The sequence below is a fragment of the Papaver somniferum genome, chromosome 4 (assembly GCF_003573695.1).
Source record: "Papaver somniferum cultivar HN1 chromosome 4, ASM357369v1, whole genome shotgun sequence".
NCBI lineage: Eukaryota > Viridiplantae > Streptophyta > Magnoliopsida > Ranunculales > Papaveraceae > Papaver > Papaver somniferum.
Window position 1 is genome coordinate 49664549 of NC_039361.1, and position 24912 is coordinate 49689460.

Below are 24912 nucleotides of genomic sequence, written 5' to 3' on the forward strand. Positions count from 1 at the left end.
GTCGAGTTTCTGTAACTTTAGGTGAAATTGTAGAACGGTTAATGGTTAGCCGGTTCAACGGGGTTTGACTGGTCAAGATACGGATAAAGGTTAATGGATAACCGTTTTCACAAAAACGGGGGATCAGTGACCGTTATTTGAAGAACGGTTGATTGTTGTCCGTTTTTTTTTTTGCTTAAAACGGCTAACGGTTAGTCGTCCCTGGATTTCTCTGAGAAAAACTGCAAGAACCATGCCCTCCCCAGGCTGATGTGTAAAGGTGTTTGGAAAGTGGTTGGGATTCACTACTAGACCCGGTCTTATAGAGAGAGCTACACCCCCTTCTTGTACCTCTCTCTCATGCAAACCAAATATTGTACGTCCGTGCCATTTAAGTTACATTCCCGTCTCAATATCCTCACCTGCTTCTCTGAATAAAAATCAAAATTCCAGTCCTCATATGCCTGATTGGCTAAGTCTTGCCGAACTATAAGTGTTTCAACAATTTGGTTATCTGGCTTTTCTTTCTTTTGAAGGATAATGCCTGGCTTTTCAATACAATGTGACTGACGTTGTAGAAGGAGTTCAACATTATTATTACATTAAGAATTCATTCATCCAATAGAAGTGTTACTGAGAAAGTTTGGCATTCTTGTGCATCAAACTAGGAGAACAAAAAGATCGCTCAATTTTATAGCAAAACAAACAAGCCTCAATCCTCGTACTGTTTTAAATTTTAGGTGCAAAAACCCAACCAGGCAACCACTGACAAACAAGCCTCATACTGTTTTAATTCACAAAGAGGTGTCTTCTTAAAAAATATCAAACTGCGTTTTTCAATGTCTGAAGTTATAAGCCTCAAAACTCAAAATAGATTTGGCAAGAGCTTTGTTAGAATCCATGTGTAGACGATCGAAAGAAATGCGCCAACTGGGATTGTGATGACCCATGAAGTCACAATACCCTTGACAGTCTCTGCGCTCACGCTGTTTAGTCCTCTTGCAAATCCCACTCCCATGACAGCTCCCACAAGTGTATGGGTTGCAGAGATAGGTAGTCCAAACTTTGACGCAAAAAGAACTACTGAAGCTGCTGCAAACTCGGCCGCAAATCCTCGAGTTGGGGTCAGTTCTGTTATTTTCTTCCCAATTGTTGCTATAACCCTATAACCCCACATCATCAACCCAGCTACTATACCGAATCCTCCCCATGCAAGAACATCAATTGGAATAACAAGCTCAGCTCCACCTGCACCTCCCTGAAGGATCGACAGTGCACCAACTAATGGGCCTATGGCATTTGATACATCATTACCTCCATGAGCAAATGACATAAAGCAGGCTGATAAAACTTGCATGTATCCAAAGACTCCATATACAATTTCCAGTTGGGTCCCAGTAGGGCCAGCAATGTCAGAGAGGAATCCTATATTTTTCTGCTGTGACGCATCCTCTTCTGTCTCTCCTTCTGCAGATTTCGTCTTAGAGAGGAGGTGTCCAAGCTTGTTGTTGATAGCTCGGCTAACTAGAAATGCGCCCGCAAATCCACATGTCAAGGCCTGGGCTAGAACCACAATAGGGTTCTTGCTTAGAGGGAAAGCAACAAACGATATAGCCGTCACACCAGCAAAGACAGCAACTGGTGCAGCGGTAGCAGCAGCTTGCCCCGGATTTGGAGCAGAGTACACAAACTAGAAGAGAAAGAAAAGAAAAGGCAAATTGGGATGAATTAGAGGGTGATTTATAATTCTATCAGTTTAATCAATATGAGGTTGGTTGGTTTAAGATGCTTTCGCAGGGTTCCTGATTTTAGGTTTTAAGTCCCTCGAGGAATTTGTACATACCCGACGTATACATTTGTAGACGAGAAATGAGACAGCTGCTCCAACAACAGGGGAAATGACCCATGATGAAGTCACTCTAGCCAATGAACTCCAGAACACAGCTCCCACTCCACCATAAACTAGACCAAATCCCACCATAGAACCTACTATGCAGTGCGTGGTGGAAACTGGCCAACCAAAGTAAGATGCAATCTGAAAATTCATGCAACAATGACAAGAAATACGAATCAAACGCAACAAGAGAGATTGCTTGTCCAATTGTCGATGATACCCAACATGCACCAAAGAATCAACTCTATGAATTGACCTTAATGGTCTCAAAAGCTATGAGGAATTTGCTTATTTAGTTATTTGTATAATCTAGCAGACACTTGATCAGGTCAAGTTAGATGGTCAGTATCTCCTAGTGTCACTCTTTATCATGGAAAGTTGATCAATGGTGATTTTGTGGGATATTGTGCAGAGCATCTTAACATTTAAGTGTGCATATGTATGTTCTGAGTTTGCATATGTCCACCTCCAAAGGCAATTTCTAGGTAAGACATTTGAAGTTGATGACCTACTTGTAAATGCCTAGATTATATTTAACATTCAACATAATGTAGCTCTTTGGAGAGTAAATCTGCATTTTCATAATAAATAAATTAGTCATCAAGATAATGCACCTGCAACCAAGTACCAGCAGCACCAAGAGAAGAGAGCAAACCAGCAAATAGCAAAGATTGCTTCCCTTGGAACACATTAGCAACTAGAATCCCATTCTGCATTGTGTTTGTCACATGTTTCCCCATCAATAAAGCCCCCGAGAATTCCAACACAGCCGCAGTCAGCACAGCCTGTCGCAAAGTCAAAGCACCCGAGCCTACCGAAGTACCCATTGCATTGGCAACATCATTGGCACCAATATTCCAAGCCATATATAACCCAAACAACAAAGTTATATAAGAAAGCACCTTAGTCTTCAAACTCAAGCCTTGTCCCAATGACTTCATAAAAAATGGAAGACTAAGAGCAGCAATAGCAATACAAATAGATATTGCAGAAGCCGTTCTTGATGAGATATTAAAAGCCTGAGCCATTCCAGGTGATTCATCAGATTTCACCTCCTGATCAAGTTTGCCCTCATTCGGTACCGCATCTTTAACTTGTTCTTGTTGATCTCCACTTTCGCCGTCAGCAAAAGATGATAGACTTGCACAAGGTATAATGAACTTGGAATTCAGACTAAGAGAGGATAACTCAATGGGTACATTTGGAGACTTGAGCGGTAAAAGGGAATTAGAATCTCTTCTGGAGAAATAGGTATCATGAAAATATGAGCATACATTGTTTTTATGTAGAGAAACATAAGAACTTTGAAGTTGAGAACATCTTCTTCCTCCTCCAGGATTTGCCGAAGAAGAAAAACAATAAGAAGAAGTACTCATGTCTTGATGGAAGAAAGAGGGGGTAGTAGAAAGCTAGAGGGAGAAAGTAGAAGATGAAGAGTGGTAATACGGACCTTAAGGTATTGGTGGATGGTCTGCCATGGAATGTGAAGTAGTAGAGAGAGATGTAGGAGAAGAAAAGATGCAGAAATGTGCATACTATTTTAGAGCAAAAAAGAGAAAAAAAATCAGATAGAGAAAGATGAGTTCAAAATGAGTGGTGGTTATGTTTTTTCGTTTCTTAGGTATCCACACAAGTTGACATAAAAGTTCAAAAAATATAACATGAAAACATTATCCTGAATTCAACTCCCTAGTTTATATAACACTAGTGGATAACCCGAACAGGTTTTTTTAATGCTGGCTGGCAAATTCAATTTGGTATGGTTCCGACATCAACGTCGTACACATGGAAAACGGTGGTTGCGGCACCAACATGATGCTGGTGGTGGTGGCCCTGATGCTGGTGCTAGTGGTGGTGGTGGCGGCGGCAGTGCTGGCACTGGTGAGTGGTTCCAACATCAACTTCATGCCCTCTATTGGACGTGATGTTTATATTGATTTATGCAAAAGTTTAGTTGGACTCGTATTTGGGTGTGGGAGACTGAATGTTAAAAAAAAGTCCATTCCAGAGATGCCATTGGCTACCAATACAGATTGCCAACTCAATGCCTTTGCAATGTTCGACTCTGCCCATTCTTGACCAAAGCTTCCATGGAGGGGAAGTGGTTCAATGCTCCAAATGGACATGGAGTTGCACCTCTCCAGGGTGGCCACATCAAGTGTTTAAGTGACCCTTGCACAGAGAAAAAATTGACGTGACTGAAGCAAAACTATGAACATACAGAAGTACAACACCTAAATAGATTATGCATGTTATGTGTATGTTCATGAGAAAAACAAAGGGAAACTCACGTAACCGTCGAGTAAGGGATTGCAAGTTTTTTTTCTTCTATTGAACTTACTTGTAGTGTAGGCTCTAGTGTATTTGTCATAGAAAACCATCAAAACTACTTTGCGAGCGTCATTCGTCTCGCAAATCGGATACAACTGGAGAACAAAATGGAATCACACCATTAAAGCTGTTTTCACTTGCAGTGTTCTGAATGTAGGCGCATAGACACTCCGAACAACACCATCAGACCATAGTATGATTTATCTTATGTCGATCATGTATTTACATTGGCAAGAGTATGTTGATCCCGTCCAAAAGCTGCCAATTTTAGACCACCATCTTTCTGAAGTCAACAGATTTGTTACAGGCTTGAGATCTGATTGAACAATAGAACTCCATAGCAATCATAAATTGTCTCTGAACATTTTGTTCATCCGTTCAACAACTAGGCTCCTTCAATCAATGATCCTACCCAGTACCTACACCATAGAAGTTTGTCAGGCCACAAATCACTGCGCAGCAAATTCCTTAATTAGTTAAACAGATACCAATACTCAAAATTGGTATTTCAAGTACATGGTTGGACCAAAAATATCTAAAGCTAGCACCAAAATCCGAAAGAAATATGCTTCCAATAAAAAATGGTAAACTGGTGCAAAGGCAAACTTAGGATTAAAACCATTGACAGTAATCATTTTTGATCCCTACACTGGCATTCATTTCATAGAGTCACAGATTGCATTATCACATTGTGCCAATCTGACAATGCACTACTTCATCTTACTTACATTCTGTTAAACCTGACTAAATCTTCACTACTACTTCATCTTACTATTAAAAATAAAATTCTGTCAGGCATTTATACAAACAACCAATGTTTAGAACCTTAAACAAATCCTCAGACTACTAAAGCTAATTCAGATTTCAATTAGGGTGTGGAATTGACCCATGTGGAAGTAGTTCTTACCAATGTTTTTGAAGATCGTGAAAATGAGCTTTAAAAATGTGAATTGCCATGGAAGTTTTAATGTAATAACTGCCCCTCTGTTGATGAAATTCACCAAAATCCCGTCAAGACTCGGGCAAAAACTTAAAAACACGTAGGAGTATTTTGGTCATAAAAGAACGACCACCAACATTTTGGTTAAACCAAATAACACCCTTGTCCTTTTATATTCTAGATGAAAACATTATCCTGAGTTGTGCAGGTGCTATACTTAAAGACCAATGATCAATCATTACTGAAATGTAAGGAGCGCCGAAGTTTCCTTGAACATGGTTTTTCCTTTTCTTTAATAATTTTCCCTCCTCTCTCTGTTGCGGGTATAATGGAAATGATTTGATGATTTTTCTTTTCTCCCCCCATATGCACCATTTTTGTCAAAAGTCACAAAGAAAATTAGAAAAAAAACGCATTTCATTTCTTGTTTTTTCATTCTTTATTTATTTATAATAACAAATTCTTCTTAAGTGATAAATTACTTCACCACCACACCATAACAAATTATTCAATCGCTACCCAAAAAATATTACAATCATAATAATGATAATAATCCATTGAATTTCTCTCAATCTTTTCAAAAATTTAATAGATCAATGAGAGAAAGAATTATAAAAAAAAAACAGAGAAATCAAAAAAAAGAATAGTATCAAGTAACAAATTCCTCTGTTTTTTTCTTCTTGATCATCATCATAAATTGTCATCTTGAAAAAACAGGTTCTTCAGTGATTGTGCTAAGTGATGGTTTTCTTGATCTACCAACTGATCTTCTATGTTGAAGATCAGCAAGAATAATATCATCAATATCTTCTAAACTCAATCTTGGTATTTGATCATGATCACTCTGTTTCTTAGAATTATCCCTTTTAATATTCCTAATCATAACAACCCATGAATCCTGATCTTCAATAAATTCTTCATCTTTATCATCATCATCATCAGCAACAGAAGGTGGTACTATTATTGACTCAGGAGAAACTCTAACTTTATTGTTCCCACCACCGGATGCTGATGTTCTACCCTTATTCCCAGCAGCAGCAGTAGTAGTAGCAAGCAATAGTAATGAACCCATATCTGAAGCTGTAACAACAGAATTAACTCTTTTCATCGGAAACAAAACATAAACATTACCCATTTCCAAATCTTCGTCAGCATTAAGAGCTGAAAATCTTGAACCAATACGCAACGATTTCGAATTCACTAAGAAATGATTTGGTATCTCAAACATGATTTCTGCCGCTTTTGTCAAAAAGGGTCCTTCAATTTTTCTGATTACTCCCTTTGGTAGTATGACTGTTGCTTCGTTACTTGGTATGCTGTGTTTTCCTCCTGTCTGGACTGTTAGTGTACATGATACGTGGTTCCCCATTAGAGAAGTGGTTCTAGAAATTGGTTTACAGAGGAAGAAGAGATAGAAGAAGAAGTGTGCTCAGAATGAATGAAGATGAAGTTATAGATTTGGTGGATGGAATGTGGAGTATATATACCAGGGGCTGAGAGGATGTTGCTGCCAGTTGTTTTTAGTTTGACATTATTCAGCTGAATCCGCGTTAGGAGGTGGCAGGCGCAGGCATACTGGTGGAATTGAGTATTCAATGGGAAAGTAATGTTTTTTTTTGGTACTAAGCCGGACGAATGTTTGTACATACACTGCTAGTCTGATATCTCCTTGGCAAATGACAAGACCACATGGACTGACTGGTGGTTATGTACTATTGAGCCTATTGACATGACAATCTCAAATATCTGAAAAAGAAATTTACCCTACTGAAATACACAAAGTGAAATGAATCATTTGGTTTAATGATTAACATAAAATTTTACCCTACCAGTATGAATTATATAAGAATTTTACCCTACTTATACAGAATTTTACCCTACCCATTTGAAATATCTAGAAAATCACTCTACCGTTGCGCTACATTTACCCTGCCGATCTGAAATATCTTCCTTTAAAAAATTTCTTTTGAAAAAAGGTATCTTTGGTAGTCGGTATTTCTTACTTTTTATTGTTTAATGGTGATTTTCTATACTAAATTGTCATTAATTTTTTAACTTGATGGGGATGAGTTTTAAATGAGAAAGATCTTAATTTTATATTACCTGGCTCGGGTATACCCAAATTAATTGAAATATACCAAATGAGACAAAATAAGATCATCTTGAAGTAAAACACAACCTTAACCACATATTTATAAAAATGAATAATCTAACTTTGATTAATTAACATTAATAAATATGATTAGAATGATTAATTTAATTAGTTAATTAGTTGATTGAAATTTTGGAATTAGGTTTTATTTTAGATTGAACTCATGGATATGGGTAGATTTTTGAGAATTTTTTTCTTTTTTTTTTGAGAATCCTACTTGCAACGGAAATGAAATCGTACTACCCAAACACTTATAAATATGAGATTGTAGAGCTGGTGGGAGATTTCATACTCAAAATTGTAGAAGGATCAACATTTTCAGTTCTGTAAATACGAAAAGTCGGCAAGGTCGACAAGAAATACCCTGCCGACTATAGGATTTTGACATACAGAGAAAAAGTGTTACAAATGCATGATTAGTCGGCAAGGTATTAATTTCATAACCTGCCGACTAAACTATAGTCGGTAAGGTATAAGGATGAATATCGTGCCGACTAAAATATAGTCGGCAGAGTATAAGGTTGAATACTGTGTCGACCCTGTAACTGATGATTTCAGAGATGAAAAGTTGGCACGATATTCAACCTTATACCCTGCCGACTCTATTTTAGTCGGCAAGGTCGACAAAAAAAACCTTACCGATTTTCGATCCGTTTTGATTCTTCGTTATTTTATTTTTTTTGATCATCATGTATAGTCAGAGTTTTGAAGAAAGATTTTGAAGTTTTTTTGAATATATTTTAGTCGGCATGGTTTTCAGTATAGGCAATTTAGTCTTTTAGAGCGACTGCAATGGTACGACTAAACTCAAAGATCAAAGACCAAAAAAAAAGACTAAATATGAGTTTAATCTGTACTGTGACGTTATGGGGAGAAGACCAAATTTGGTCGCGCGTAAAATTAATCACCGCACGAAAACGGGCGTAAATTTGGTGTACGCTTGAATGGGGCGTAAAATTGGTTTACGCCCGAAATTTGAATGGGGCGGATGGTTTGGTGTCCGCCTGATGAGTAAGTGAACGGGCGGATGGTTGGGTGTCCGCCTGATGAATTTCATTTTGAATGGGGCGGATGGTTTGGTGTCCGCCTGACGAAATGTGAACGGACGGATGATTGGGTGTCCGCCTGATGAATTTCATTTTGAATGGGGCGGATGGTTTGGTGCCCGCCTGATGAGTAAGTGAACGGGCGGATGGTTGGGTGTCCGCCCAGCAACAAGCGTACTTTAAATTTACGCCCGACTATATTAGGATTTGGTATTTGGTCGCGACCAAATATGATCTGGGATTTGATCTTTGGCTGGGATTTAATCTTTACTCTGTCCCACTGCGTTACGATCTCATCCCAAATTTTTGGTTATACTCGCCCACTGTGGATGCTCTTAGCGCCTTTTAGAACCTCTTAACACACTAGTTTGGATGCGAATAAAATGGGTATACCCAATTAATCTGGGTATACCGACTCTGGCAGGGTTACAAAACTCCACTCGTAATCTGAAAATGTAAACAATTGAACTAGCTAAACAAAATTGCGTGGTCAGAGGAATTGGGTTCGGCTGAGGTGCATGTTATATCAATTTTTGAAGAAAACAGAAAAAAAAGAAAGATTTTGATGAAGTTAGTTGAAGTTTAACTGTAAATATCCGCTGTCTGCGCTGTTTATCCGTGTGGGACCCAAGTAGTTAACGTCATTTGTTTTTGTTCTAGGTTAAAGAGGCTTTTGGCGAGAAATGACCCTGACTTCTTTAATGATTTTCTTGAAGCAATTCTTTAATGATGATGCTCGCTCCGGTGTCATATCATTCTTTGCTCTTTAATCAAACGCATCTTTGCAAGTCTGAATTCTCAATTAATTAAGGTGGGGGATTCAGACTAATCTGGTTATCATTACTACTAGTTAAGGTGTTAGGTGTTTCATTAAACAACTTATGGATGGAGGGATACTCGTACAACTTTGATATAGTTATAGGGACAGTTTCCCGAATAAGATACAGGCATCACACCAGACATTCCTTCCTTTTGTACCTGAAATTTATGCTAGGTGTAGGATTACGCTGTTGGTAAGGTGAATTTGATCTTTAAGATGCAAGTTTTGGTATGTGTCAACGTTTTAAGCAATTCACTGGAAAGAAAGAAAGATGCAAGTGTTGTGTTGTGAGTCACTTGGAGCCATCTAGAAAAAAAAGGAAGAGTAGGCACAAACCAATCATTACGTTTTGGTTTTATCCTATTTGTTACATATACTAGTACTACTAATCTTTACTTAGTAACTTACTTAAGATGTAAACAAAATTTAGGAGTGTGCCACGAGCAATGTCAATAATTGTCTTGATGGTCCATCTTTAACTTTGTTCACTAACTTTAACTCCAATGCAAGTGATCTGCAACTCTTTTCACATGTCGGGTGAGGGTATGAACGTCTAAAATGGTTACTTTCGTGTTAGGCTTCACGCTTAATAACGTGGTTTCTTTTTTCGTCCTAATTTTAGGAGTGTCTTTCGGGTGGGATTCATTTTTATCTGAACGGATTCCACATCCATTGCATGGGAGATGGAGAAAAACTTAGACCAGGACAGCACCTAAGGCCTATTATTCCTATGTACATGTCAAAACATGATATTTGGCATATACACATCCATTATAAATATGTCAAATTGCCAAATTCATATGTTTTATATGCGAGTCCTGGTATATAGGTATACATGACTGAGTTTTCATCCAGTGATAGAAATTCAATCGCTCGATGGTCTATCTTGCGTTCGCTGGTCAGTCAATCGCTAGCGTTAGTCAAGTTGTCGCTCGATGGTATGATTAACGCTTATCAGTTCCTCATCTAACGGCCGCAATTTTCCCCCTCTATAAATACCTAATTTCAAACTCATTTTAACTCACACTAGAATTTCTAAATCTCTATAGAATTTCTCAATTTCTCAATCTTTTTCAAATCTAAAACTATCTATATTTTCTTGTCAAATGGATTCACAATCTCAAAGTCAAGGCAAAGGTAAAAAAAACCCGAGTCCGTGGTGCAAAATACACCATGATAGAAGATGAATGTATTTGTCGTAATTATGTTTTTTTACCCAAAATTGTATCGATGGTGCACAACAACATGGTAACACCATGTGGGATAACATATTAAGTTTTGCATGCCATTTAATAATAACTTTAAATAAATAACAATACATAACTTAAGAAAAATAAATAACATAACTTAAATATTTAAGAAATATAAATAACCTAAAAAGAAAAAAATCGTTGTCTTCCATGCTCTTCCCAAAGATTCAATCTCAGATCATCTCTTAATTGGTCATACAAAATTCGGTTCTGAATGTAGTTAGTCATTTGACAATAATCCCTTGTAGGGCGGCCTCTTTCTGGTCGAATCTCCGGCCTCAAATCTTCATCTTCATAGTTAATCAAATCTGAATCACGACGGGTTGCATGAATTACCATGTTATGAAGAATTATGCAAGTGAGCATAGTCTTATGCATTTCACGAGGACATAACCCACGATATGGGCCACAAATGATAGCGAACTTCCTCTTCAAAATTCCAAAAGCGCGTTCCACATCCTTCCTGAGTGCCATTTGAGCATCGTTAAAATGCCGGTATGAACGGCCCAATGCACCAGCAAGAGGATGACGGTAGCATTGAACCAAGGTGGACCATTTTGGGTAGATCCCATCCGCAAGATAATATCCATGAGTGTACTGATGGTCGTTGATCATGAAACGGACTGATGGAGAAATTTTATACTTCAAATATTCAAACAGAGGCGACTTGTGCAAAACATTGATATCATTTTGTGAACCTGGAAGACCAAAAAAAGCATGCCATATCCAACAATCATAAGAAGCAGCAGCTTCAAGAATAACTGTTAGTTTTGCATAATGACCCTTATATTGACCGACCCAATATACAGGGCATCCTTGCCATACCCAATGCATACAATCGAGACTACCTAGCATTCCTTGGAATCCACTGTCCTCATTTTCAATCACTATTTGTCTAACATCTTCGTCGGTTGGTTTTCGTAAATATGTTGGACCAAAATGATTAATCATTACTTCACAGAACAATGAAAGGTAAGTGTAAGAAGTTTTTTTACCCATACGAAGGTACTCATCGTTCGCATCCGCTGGAGTGCCATAACCTAGAATCCTTAAATCCGAAGTAACTTTTTGTTCAGGACGATGACCTCTAATATTCAGTGCATCAATCTGATAATTGAATTGAGGTTCTACTCGACAAAGCTCTTCAATAATCTTTTTCACCAGATGCCAAGGCATGCGGAATCGACCTTGAAAATTTTGATCAGAGTACACACAATTTGGAAGAAAATAATCGTGCATCAGCTTTTGGTGGTAAAATTCCCTCCCTCGATACGTATATCTTCTTTATAATACTTATTTGGGCTCTAGAACTCTTGGTATTTGGCTCGTATGTACAAGCATCAAAATTTCGATTAGTTTATTATCTTCAACTTCCTTTTCGTCAATTTCTTGCAACCTCATACGATACCTTTCTTGTTGTAATCTGAACCGATTTATAATAATATCCCTTTCTTCATTGGATCTCGACATTGATGATTATGAAATTTAAAATTGAGAATATAGGTGAAATATATGTAGAAGTAGGTGTGAGTTACCTGGAGAAGTAAAAGGGCGTATACATAGGAACCATAGGGGGGAGATGGCCGTTGCAGAATAACTACTAGTCGATAATCATAGTATCGCCAGCGTTATTATTTAAATCGCGCGGGAGAGAGATTAATGTCAGCGATAAAGTCATAATCGCTGGAGATACTACGAATATCGCTCGCTAGAATGTCTATCGCTCGCTAGAATGTCTATCGCTTATCGGTTTTCCCATAATGGCGCAATCGGTTTGCCATGCCACCTGGTATGCCAAATATCATTTTGTTGGCATGTGCATATGAATAGGCCTAAGAATGATACAAAATATTGGTATTGGTTGGACCACTCGTCCTGCTAGCATTGTTCTTATAAGATAGAGCCGTATTAAAAATATCCATATTTTGGGGACGATGGATGATTTTTAGTCTTAATAAAATAAAAGTTACTGGGTTGATATCGGTATTAATGTCCTCCTCTTCACTATTTGTTCTTTCATGGTAACTTAGATGAAATATTCCTTTGACAGCTTTGTGGGAGAGCAACTTGAAATAAACTAAAATTTCCATGGATTCATCTTGTACCTCTATATTACTGTGCTGCATTTCTTTGGCCCATTGAAAAGCTAGGTATGCGCCTCATGTTTCTCCCCAAGCTCCAGGGTATCCAGGATGTCCTCTGGTACCATTGATGTTTCCTGCAAAATCCAGTATAGTCAGTGCAGAATAGTATATCAAAGTTTCAGGATCCTGCAGAGTACATATTTTGATGATTTTTCCATAATCCGTTGAAGGATACTGATTCAGATTATATAGTATAGTATTGTCGTCCATAAATGAATCAATTTCCTTAGGCAATAATGAGAAACCATTCATAATATGCTCTGGCATGTTGTGAATTCTATTGTGATTGCATAAATGTTGTTTAATGCAGTTAGAGGTTTTTGCTGCATTTGGCTGGATTTGTCTGAAAACTAGATCACATCTAGCTTTCCAGATGTACCAGCATGTAGTGGCATAAATATTACATTCATGGCTGGCCATCCCAATCTGAAACCAGGAATTTAACCAGTCCATGAAGATAGTGGTGTTATCGAACTGAGTATAATGAGGGACAATGATTTCCTGCCAAACTAAAGTGGCAACAGGACAGTTTAAGGACATGTGTGTGTCATGGTTTCTTCTTCCCCACTGTTGCATATGGTGCATATATGATCAATGTAATGCAGAATACTAGATGTTTTAGCATTAGTGGGGAGAATACCATGATCACATTTCCAGATAAAGATCTTAATAGCTGAAGCAACATCCATGTTCCAAATTGCCTCCCAATTTCCTGTTGTTGTATCATTTCTGTAAAGATTATCAATCTTTGCCTTGTATAGAGACTTGACACAGAATTTTCCTGTGTCATTTAGGTTATAGATCATCTTTTGTTCTTATTTTGGATGAGTAGGAAGAGCAATAATGGATTGAGCAATATTGTTACTCGAGTAAGATTGAACAAGATTTTCATCCCAGTTCCCATTAGGAAAAAGTAGAGATTCAACTGTTTCAATATGGTGGGGACAGTTTGAAGGTTTATTGAGTCTTGTAGTAATGTTTGGAACCCAGGGATCATCCCAAATTTTGATTCTACTCCTATTGCCAATCCTCCAGACACAATGTTGTTGGATGTTTCTAATGCCTTTTAGGATTCCTTTCCATATCCAGGAGTCACCATCTTTTGGCTTTATGTCCATGTTGAGGACATTCCTGCCAATTAGATATTTTGCATCCATAAGTTTGTACCAGAGAGAATATTTATCTTGCTCCAGTCTCCACCCAATTTTGGTGATCATAGAGCTGTTGAAGAGATCCATATTCATGAAACCTAATCATCCCAGCTCTTTTGGTTTGCAGACTGCAGTCCAAGCTTTTGGGTAATTGTTGGAAAACGATTAATAAAAAATAATTTTTTAAAGTTTTAATAAAAATTATAATTTATTGTTTTCTTTTGAGAATGAAACTTATTAGTCCCACATTGAGGAGTTTCCAATTTTTAGTAGTTTTAAGAAACTATATAAACCTTTTAGTCCCACATCGGAGAGTTTTTCTTCTTAAGTTGTATTTGTCAATTATATAAACAAATTCAGTACTTTTGTAAAATCTATGGGAAAAGGGTTGCTCTATACTTAGAGGGACCCCTAAGGGAAAAAAGATTTTATATTGTTTTCTCAAGTGTTCGAGATTTTCCTTTATGGTTTTTTCGGAGTTTCCAAGCTCAAGTTGAGCATCTACTACATATGCTAGTAGTAGGTGTAGTAGGGTGTTTTATCCTGGAGATATCCGTCCTGTGAGGGCTATAACATCACTCTTGAGTGTATCCGGGCGCTAATGTCTTAAGGGCAACGTGTTGAACACGTGACTCACTCACTCTGTTTTTCCAAAGTTTTGTCTTGTTGCTGTTGCGGAGATATGGGGAGCTCGTCCGTTTCATCAAATCTATCACTTCCATTATAAAGGAGCTAAGTATCAATAACTTTTGCTTATTTGATTTTTCCTTGTTTTTGATTATTGCACCCAAAAATCTTAAGACATTAAAATTTGTAATAATCGAAAATGGTTGGTTGGTTTGTGAATCATGGATGTTAATTGTGGAGTGAAAAACAAAAACGAATATTTGGTCAGCTGTAGAGTTTTGAGTTTATCTCTTAACCTAGAAGGAATTTCGATGAACCCTTTTGACACAACGTAGTAGACATCTTGATAGTTACCCACGTAAAGTTTCAGAATTTTTGGAGTTGTAAAAGTATTTGTTTGATATTTTACAAAATAGAGAAACGTTCCTAAAAAATTCTGACGGGCAGAAATTTTTTGTTAACTAAAGTAGTTTTTATGGGGTAACCATGAGTTTTTTTGATATGGTGGTTCAAACGAAGTTTATAAATATAGATATTTTCTTCAAAACTAATATTTTATCTGAACTAAGGTTTGTGAGATGTGGTGTATTAGGTGATTGGGAAATTACCGTGTCTGTGGTCAGAGTATAAACAAAGTTTGTGACATGAAATTGAAAAGGAACATGGCTACCAGGCGCATGTGTATGAATACAAGTCTTCCAAAGCTGACAAAGGAGAGAACATCAAATACAACTCTAAGCGTAGTCTTCATAAGAAAGGTATGTTTCGTAAAACTGAATCCGACATTACTTTAACTAAGGGTGATTGTTATGTTTGTAAAATTCCTGGCCATATGGCAGTAAAGTGTAGACAACATAAAACCTTAATAAGTAGAAAGTTAATGTTAATTTAGTTGAAACAAATTAGAATGAGTTCATTGACATGATGTCGGAAGTTATTTTAATAACCAATGTGAGAGACTGGTGGGTGGACTCTGGAGCCACTAAGTATGTTTGTTGAAACAGAGACATGTTCACCTCTTATCAGAGGATAAGAGATGTCGAGGAACTCTATATGAGTAACTCATCTGCGACAGAGGTTGCATAAAAGGGAAAGGTCGAGCATAAGCTCATATCTGTAATATTCTCACACTGAATGAAGTTTTCATGTTCCGAACATATGAAAGAATCTTGTATCTTGTTCTCTTGAAGATGGTAAAAGATTGAAGATCTTAGTTAAATGTGGAAAACTTGTTATAACTAAGGGCATTGATTTTTTAGGAAAAATTTATAGGACTTAGGGTCTATATAAGTTTAAAGAAAAATCTGATGAAGTGAACATAGTTGATTCTTATGTTTTTTTTGTGTGTGTCTTTGAATGTTTTGCATGGTAGACTTGGAACCATAAAATTATAAGTCAATGCATAAACTGCCTAGCATAGGCTACGTACCCAAATTTAGTTTGGATCTTGAACACAAAAGTGAAATGAATATGCTATAAAATCTTTTAGCATAAATGTTCAGAGTAATTCTAAGCCCTTAGAATTAATTCAGTTAGGCCTAGTTGACATGAGTTCAACCCAATACCACTATGGTAAAAGATGGTTTATAACTTTCATGGATGATTGTACTTTCTTAGGGATAAGGATGATGCCTTAGAAGCCTTAAGATGTATAAACTTGAAGTTCAAAACCAATTAGAAGCCTTGAACATAACAACTGTATCCTTAAGAAGATGATAATTGCCATGTTGATTAGTTCAGGATTACCTGCGGGCTTGTGGGGGGAGGCTGATAGACACATTTATGTGTCTGTTTTCATCTCGATTTTCTATATTGTTAGTACCCATTTTTGTATTTATTTTATTATTTTATGTCTTTGTAGGTATTTTTGGAGAAATAAACATGTGCGTAGAAATTGGCTCGAAAAGTGGTATTTGCACCCTCGGAAGGAATTACTGAAGGGACGCCAGAAGTATGTTGGAGACACCCCAGGAAATGTATTATTTACATCCTTCAAATGGATAAGGGGTACTCAGTTGATAAGGGCCACCTCAGGGTAACTACTATTTGCACCCCATCAGTGGTTAGGGGGAGACCACCTTTCTTCACAAATTCAAAAAACTAAATTTGGCGGGAAGATTTGCTTCACATCTGCGTAACTGATGGATTGGGTTTTAAGGAGATTTGGTCGGAGTCTTTGTTAGAGTTTTACCTGGAATGTCTTATCACATCGAAACAGGCTTGGTAACGGGCCCTAATTCGAAGGAGAAGGGTTCTTCACGTATCTTTCCTAAGACAGGGGAGTTAACTATATCGGGTCTTCTTGGATTTTGGGGAGAGTTTTGAACGAGATTTAATCGGAGATTATCATGGGTATGGACTGATATTGGCCTGTTAACGTAAATCAGGTTTGGTAGTTGGTTTGAGATCGAAGAAAAGGGAAGTTCACCGGACTTTCTTTACAAACAGGGAGAAGAATTATTTACGGGAATTTTGAGTGAATATTTGGGAGGATATATTATCTAATTTGTTTTGAATCTATCAAAGGAAGTTGTTGTTGAAGAAGGAAAGACTACAAACGCGTAGACGAGCTGGCAGGTAGTTATTTTCGTGACTTGCTGGAGGGTGAAAGGAAAACTATTTTCGAATATTTATTGCCTTGGAGGTTGATGTGAGGTATAAATACAAGTGTTGGGAGTCTAAGAAGGGGATCGAGACCTAGTCGAGTAGTTTGGGGCCTTTACGTAGTTTAGGGGAATCTCTGGTACGAAGAAATCACGCTGCAGAGAAAGTTGCAGCAGTAGAAGGAAGAAGACGAAGCTAAAGAACATTAGATGACCCAAGTCAGTCGCAGAAAAGTGTGGTTTATCCACGACACACATAGTATCGTTCCCAGCAGTCTTACATCTTCTGTATCGTTAGTAACAGTCGATCTGCCTCGCATATTAGCGTTGCAATTGATCTGTTTTATCTTTTTCTTGTATTTTCACTATCTTCAAACACTTTGGACCATGAATAAATATTTTGAGCATGTTTTTGATATGAGGAGCTAAACCCAACACTGGGACGACGGAGGAAGCCCTTTTTTCATCATTGTGGTAATTCTATTAATTCTTTATATGACTTTTTTGCACTAAAATTGAATTGATTTATGATTTCTCTTGAATGGTTGTGGTTTCAATTGATGGGTCATGCTTAGCTTAAGTGTTTTGATGTCCCATGCTTTAGATTTACAGTCATTACTTTCGGAATCTACATTAGCAAAGAATAAGAGTCAACAATATTTATCATATGAGCTATAATTGTGTAGAATTGATTTTTGAACCACATGAGTATGAAAATTGGTGAAATCCCGAGTCTCAGTACCTCTCGTTATTGTGACAACTTTTTTTGTGTGTATATATTTTCTTTATCATTAAGTCTGAAATCGAGCCTACACAAGTCCGGGTTGAATGAACTTTATTTACCACTATAAAATTACATCAGAGGCAGTCCTCTTAACTAGTATATCCTGAATATAGTACCCTTCAGGATCAGATGAAACTCCATATGATTTATGGAAAGGTAGATGACCTTTTTATGAATGCGTCAAAGTGTGGGGGTGTTTGACTAAGATTGTCATTCCTCTTCCTACAAGAACTAGATAGAAACCAAAAATGTTGATTATGTCTTCATATAGGGTATGCTGAGTATACTTCTACATATAGATTTTTGGTTGTGTGTTCTGATTTTTCATACTTTGGTGTGATTTTTCTGAATTTGTTGTGAATACTATTACATAATCTAGGGATGCTGAGTTCTTTGAACATGTTTATTCTTAAACCTGTACCTCATTAGAGATGTGTTGTTGATCCCCTAGATTTATTTTCAAATAGTCAGAACTTATCTTAAAGGAAGATGAAGTTAAGGTTGAACCTAAGAGAAGTAAAACAATTAGACTTGAGACTTCTTATGAATCCGACTTCATAACATGCCTAGCTTAGACTAATCCTTGGACTTGTAAAGAATCCTTGATATCTACTGAAACCCCATTCTGGTAAGAAGCTTCATTTAGTGAAATGGACTCAATCCGTCGGAACCTGACTTGGGAGGTTTCTAGTTTTCCTCCAGAGAGTAAGACCATGAGATGTAAATGAGTCTTTAAGAGGAAACATTAGGTATATGGAACTGTAGAAAAATATTAGGCTAAGTTGGTAGCTAAAGGCTATAAACTAAAATAAGGTGTATATTTCCTTGATTCTTATTCATATGTGACGAGATTTACTTCCGTTGAGATGCTAATTGTTATTGATGTCATAAACAAATTAGAGATACATCAGATGGATGTTAAGACAGCTTTTCTAAAATTATGAATTAGATAAAGAAATTTACATAAACCAATCCGAGGACTTTGTAGTGAAAGGTTATGATGACAAAGTTTGTAAGTTGAACAAAATTTTGTATGGTTTAAAAAATAAGCACGTAAACAGTGACATGGAAAATTTGATCATGTGATAATGTGTAGTGGATTTAAGTTAATGAATCTGATAAGTATATTTACAAGTAACTTGTTAAGGATGCTTGTGTGATTGTATGCTTGTATGTTGATGATATGCTTATACTTGATACAAACATAGATGTGATTAATTCCACTAAAAACATGCGCGGAATGAGAACATTGACTTGAAAGACTTAGGCCCTGTTGATGTAATCTTAGGGATGAGGATTAGAAAATCATCTAACATATGTAGTCTTAGTCATTCTCATTATGTTGAATTTGTGCTTAAAAGATACAATCAGTGTGATTGTTAGCCTTCTTGTACTCTGTACGATTATTCTTGTAGACTCAAGAAAAAAAGGGTAATGGAGTATCTTAACTTGAATACTCAAGAGTTATAGGATGTCTGATGAATTTAATGAACTGTAAGAGTCCAGACATTGCCCATATTGTGAGTAAGTTAAGCAGATATAATTGTAGTCCAGAGCAATAGCATTCAGATGCACTGAGTAGAGTATTATGGTACCTAAAATAATCTATTACCTTTTATTTGATTTATGAAAGGTATCTTGTTGTCCTTGAGGGGCTTTGTGATGTAAACTGGATTGTTGAATCAGAGGAGTCTAAGTCTACGAGTGGATATGTTTCACTCTAGCATGAGGGTTTGTTTTTGGAAGATTTACAAACAAACATATATTGCTCAATTCATTATGGAATCTGAGAGTATTGAGTTAGATAAAGCACGAGAGGGTCCCGAGTGCCTAAGATGCTTTTTAGAAGAGATTCCTCTATAGCATGGGCCTGTGCCATCTATATCTATACATTGTGTTAGCCAAGCTATAATAGCTAAAGATGAAAATAACTAATCTCAATCGGCGTTATTTCCATTGATTGGATAAAGTACAAGGAGAATATCGCGCAACCTTTGATGAAAGGTTTATCCCAAGAGATAGTTAGAAATGCATCAAGGGGAAGGGGCTTAATCTCATAAATTAAACTTGCCATGAAGGATACTCAACCTTGCTGACTGTAGATCCCAAGATCAAGGTTTCGAATGAGACAACTAATATTTGGTGGGTAAAGGTAAACACTATCGGAGAATTTTATTCTCTGTCCCTTCCCTATGTGTAGACTGATAGTGTGATTGCATGTGAATGATGACTTCTAAGAAGTCTTAATGAGTTCTATAGTTTGAATTCAAGATTGAAGTGGGGTGTAGCAGTAACACTCTTTATGGAAACTCACCTATTTGAATGAGGAAGTGGTCCGCTTCCTATGAGAATACGAGATTTGATTCTTTAGAGCATTCTGAGAAACAGGATATGTCCAGGGCCAAATTGGACAAAAAGGCACGAGCTTGGAAGCAACCTTGGAGATATCACCCGTGGTTGTTATCGCGAATTACATCAAATGCTAGCAGTTCAAGACATAGTTCATTGTCTCTATCAAGTAATTCTGGTAATATCTCACTAAGCAAAGGTTCAAGACCTCATGGACACCTCTGCCTAAAATGGTATTTCCTGCGCTTTTTATGTGATTTTCGTTTTGATGGTTTTGGTATTACTGGAACTTAGTACCTAAAGGTCACTAAGAGTTCACTAGTTCATGCTTTTTCACTTTGGTGAAAGATACCTATAGTCTCACCATGTGAGAACTAAAGATGAAAGCTCTCAATACTATTATGATTTGTGCAATCCATAGTATGACCCTGGGGTCAACACACTTTTTTGTGAGGGAGAGGACGTAGAAATGACTAGTATGATTTCAACACTTGCACGATCAGTATGTTTGGATCGTGAGATTGGGATGTTGATTTACCAAGATCTATCTGTGTTTTCATGTTTTATTGAGTTTTCATTCATGTGGGGGATTGTTGGAAACGATTAATAAAAAATAATTTTTTAAAGTTTTAATAAAAATTATAATTTATTGTTTTCTTTTGTGAATGAAACTTATTAGTCCCACATTGTGGAGTTTCCAATTTTTAGTAGTTTTAAGAAACTATATAAACCTTTTAGTCCCACATCGGGGAGTTTTTCTTCTTAAGTTGTATTTGTCAATTATATAAACAAATTCACTACTTTTGTAAAATCTATGGGAAAAGGGTTGCTCTATATTTAGAGGGACCCCTAAGGGAAAAAACATTTTATATTTTTTTCTCAAGTGTTCGAGATTTTCCTTTATGGTTTTTCCGGAGTTGCCAATCTCAAGTTGAGCATCTACTACATATGCTATTAGTAGGTGTAGTAGGGTGTTTTATCCTGGAGATATCCGTCCTGTGAGGGCTATAACATCACTCTTGAGTGTAGCCGGGCGCTAATGTCTTAAGGGCAACGTGTTGAACACGTGACTCACTCTGTTTTTCCAAAGTTTTGCCTTGTTGCTGTTGCGGATATATGGGGAGCTCGTCCGTTTCATCAAATCGATCACTTCCATTATAAAGGAGCTAAGTATCAATAACTTTTGCTTATTTGATTTTTCCTTGTTTTTGATTATTGTACCCAACAGTAATAACCAGTGGGATTTTCCAAGTTTTTTCCCCAGAAGAGTCCCTTTGAAGTTTGTTGATGTCTTTACAGGTTTGCTTTGGGATCTTGAATCATTTCATCTGGTAAATACAAGCAGATGAAGTGACAGATTTGATGAGCACTTCCCTCCCAGCAGGGTTCAGAGGCACATTTTTCCAGCTGGATAATCTCAATTTTAATTTTTAAACACCAGGTTTGAAGGAGTTGATTTTGCTTCTGTGAGTGAAAAGAGGTGAACCTAAATATTTATCTTCCAACTGGAGAACTTGAACACCCATAGTTTTGTTGATGGTGGGGATAAGGCTTAGGTTTGTGTTTTTACTGAAAAGAACTCTGGATTTGTTGAAGTTGATAAGCTGACCAGAAGTACTTCCAAATATCTTTAAAGTATCCATAATGTTTTGAGCTTCAGTCATATTGTCTTTGCAGAAGATCATACAGTCATCAGTAAATAGGAGGTGATTGATGGAGGGTGCAGATTTGCAAATCTAGATTCCATTGATAAGACCCATCTCCTCAACATGTATAAGAGTTCTATAAAGAGATTCCAATTGCATTGGAGATTAGGATAGTAGGAAATCTACTTCTTATTACATGCATGTGTGTACCAGAAAAACATACTAAACATATATCATGGTTGCATTAATCTTATATTCTATCTTTCTTTTTTCATTACTTCAAATATTAATATATGTATTCTTATTACAATTTAATTTTGTACTCTCGAAAGGTTACCAAAATTCAACAGGAATTACCGAATTCCATATGATTACATTATTTTTGCTAGGTAGCAATAGTCCCTATGCGATTTGGTAAACCCTTATAAAAATAATAATTTTTTTCTCGTTCATAATTTTTTTTATGATCCCGAAATGGTAGTTTAGGTTTCTTAAATGCTTTAATAAATTAATACTGAATGACAAGCTAGCATTGTTCTAAATACCTATACACTTTTCCACCCATTTATAATAAGCTTAATAACTTATTTTGGTAGTGTTAAACCATTACCGGGCACGTTATCAAAACCATTATATTTTCCTAACACACCATCATCATCGAGCTTTCGACCATGCCCCTCGAGCCAAGAAAGGGAAGGGCGGACAAAATATACACCCACTTTTTAGCCTCAATTTGGTATCGCTCTCACGACCTACATTGAAATAGTGTTTTATCCCTATATGTCTAGTCGAATGCATTATGGAGAGAATTAGCTAGATCTGGGTTCGAGTGGAATTTCACCCCTACCACGACTCTTCGCTGATTCTTCAATGTGAGTCGGTTCAAACTTCCACTTAGTTTTACCCAAGCTTCATCCTGATCATGGATATATCACGCAGGTTCGCTCAAAATAACAAAAGGTTTATACCTTCCATGATTTATAGACAAATTGAAATCTTACGAAACAACTTCCTTTTTCTTATTTTTTTCCTATTTTTTTGGCAAATATCCGAAGGAATATTGAAAAATAAAATCAAAACAGAAAAGAAAAGGGGCGAAAGACCTTACCTTCAGCAAGGAAGAGAAAAGTGAAATGTAAATTTTTTTACAAATCAATGAAATCAAAAGGTAGGAAGACGCGAACTATCAATTCCTATCTCTCTGATAGAATCTGAAGGATCGGCCCACAGTGTGTAGTATCACTATTAGCTTCCCGTTTTGCTAACTTGTCAGCTACAACATTACCTTCCTGATAAATGTGAGGAATTTGAATTGTACTGCTTTCATAAAAGATATACAAACTTCCCAATGTACATGAATTTTCCAAGAAATCATGAACTTATTGGTTATACATAAAATTACATGAATCTAATCACATTCAAACGAAATCCTTCGCATATTACGATATTTTATTTGGAAGCATATCCAAAATAATTCGCGGGAAGGACAAAACTAAAAATTAATAATTAAAAAATAACTCATGCACATTATTTCATCATAATGTTTGAGTGTTTAGTTTGTACGATGATCATCGGCTACTGAAAAGACAAGAGTACGAGGCCTGCCAAATCTTTCGGTTTAACCTATATCAGACACTTTTTATATGGTCTTACCGAGAAAGGGAAGACCTCAAACTAGACAAGGAGGATTAACACACTTTTGATTATACTTTAAATATAAATCTTGAAACTTATAACATAGAAAGAAAATTAAAAAAAAAATACAAGAAAATTTCTAGGACGCGATCCAGATCGAATACTAATATAATTAAATTGCTAATGCTCTTGCCTACTATCAGACTTTGGTCTAGCTTAGCTGAGACTAAAAATAGTTGTCCCATTTTGGTAGTATTCTTATGCATGTGGATTTTATAGTAGAACGTTCATTCTCTTTAAAAAATGCTCTTATAACTCTCTTAGTGAAACGATCGATGATCAGGCACTTTTTGAATGGTCTTGCGGAGATAGGGAAGACCTCAACATCGACAATGGGGATTAATGCACTCTATCTTATACATTAAATATAAATCTTGAAACTTAAAACATATAAATAAAAAAAGCAAAGCAAAGAAAAAATACCAGAATATTTCTAAGACATAGTCTCGATCGAATACTAGCATAATTCAATTGTTATGCTCTTTCCTATTATTAGACTTCGGTCTATTGTAGCTGAGACCAATCAATAATATTCTTATGCCTGTGGATTTTCTAGTAGAACGTTCATTCTCTTTAGAAGATGTTCTTATAGATTTCTTAGCGGAACATTCGTTCTCTTTAGGAGTTATTCATAAATCTATCGATAAGGCCATTACCTAGCATCTAAATGGACGACTAGATTTTCTGTAGGTTATCAAATCAGTATATTCAGGGAAAACTGTATGATCATAAAATTCAGTGTGGATCACAAGATAGGTGAAACTTCTAATACAAAGTTTTCCGTTTAAGTAGTAACCCCTTGATTCCCTCACTATAATCATAGGTGATAAACCATCCAAACATCTTGTCGTTACCATATAATGGTTTCGCAAATCTAAATATGCTAATAAGACAATGCGAGTTATATTCTCAGATTCCGACAGGTGTTTACAGAATCTGGTAACTTTTATTCACAGTTATTGAGTGGTTTTATATCAAGATAGAAGGGTCTTACAATAAACAATAACTACATATGTCAAAAAAGTTACAACTATAAGAAAGTAAAAGTAACTGAAAAACATAAAAATCAGCTTCTTATCTACTGAGGTAGAACTTCTAGGTTTCTTGATCCCGAATAGGATTTTGAATTTATACCATAAACCTAAAGGTTCGAAGGGTAATATGCTCCGCAATTCCTCAATTTAATCAACACATAATCGAGTGATGTTATGAGTTGTGATGCTTGCAGGGAGTCCATATTTGTAGTTATCAACATAAGGTATTAATTAGCTTATAATTCAAGAAAAGATTGTTTTGTGTTTAAACTAAGTAAAGTTCGAAGATAACCATACTATTTTTATGTTTACTTTTGTATTAATACATTTAGCTTGATTTTTTAGGATATAAACAATAAATAAATCAATGCAATAAATGCGAGAATATTGTTTCCAATATGGTATACCAGAAAATCGAAGACTTCATAATGATTAAGGTATTTTATAAATTTATTCTTATTTACAGT

The 24912-nt window shown here is 36.4% G+C and overlaps 2 protein-coding genes across 2 annotated transcripts; both read right to left on the reverse strand.

Annotated features, from left to right (window-relative positions):
* Positions 1 to 549: 549 nt before the first annotated feature.
* On the reverse strand, positions 550 to 3478 carry LOC113275420 (inorganic phosphate transporter 2-1, chloroplastic-like). Its single transcript, XM_026524913.1, has 3 exons — positions 2488 to 3478; positions 1823 to 2014; positions 550 to 1669 (listed from the first exon to the last, which is right to left on the reverse strand). Exons 1-3 carry the CDS (start codon positions 3247 to 3249, stop codon positions 845 to 847), a joined length of 1779 nt encoding a protein of 592 aa, XP_026380698.1. The 5' UTR covers positions 3250 to 3478; the 3' UTR covers positions 550 to 844.
* Positions 3479 to 5543: 2065 nt separating this feature from the next.
* Positions 5544 to 6680, reverse strand: LOC113275421. The gene has a single exon (XM_026524914.1). It carries the CDS (start codon positions 6511 to 6513, stop codon positions 5845 to 5847), a length of 669 nt encoding a protein of 222 aa, XP_026380699.1. The 5' UTR covers positions 6514 to 6680; the 3' UTR covers positions 5544 to 5844.
* Positions 6681 to 24912: the final 18232 nt, after the last annotated feature.

What these genes read in the sequence shown, in the direction of transcription:
- LOC113275420 (XM_026524913.1), bottom strand. Translation starts at nt 3,249, where the DNA reads ATGAGTACTTCTTCTTATTGTTTTTCTTCTTCGGCAAATCCTGGAGGA. An exon ending in CTGCTGGTACTTGGTTGCAG is followed by an intron (nt 2,015 to 2,487) that starts GTGCATTATCTT and finishes ATGAATTTTCAG; the next exon opens with ATTGCATCTTACTTTGGTTG. An exon ending in TCTACAAATGTATACGTCGG is followed by an intron (nt 1,670 to 1,822) that starts GTATGTACAAAT and finishes TTTCTCTTCTAG; the next exon opens with TTTGTGTACTCTGCTCCAAA.
- LOC113275421 (XM_026524914.1), bottom strand. Translation starts at nt 6,513, where the DNA reads ATGGGGAACCACGTATCATGTACACTAACAGTCCAGACAGGAGGAAAA.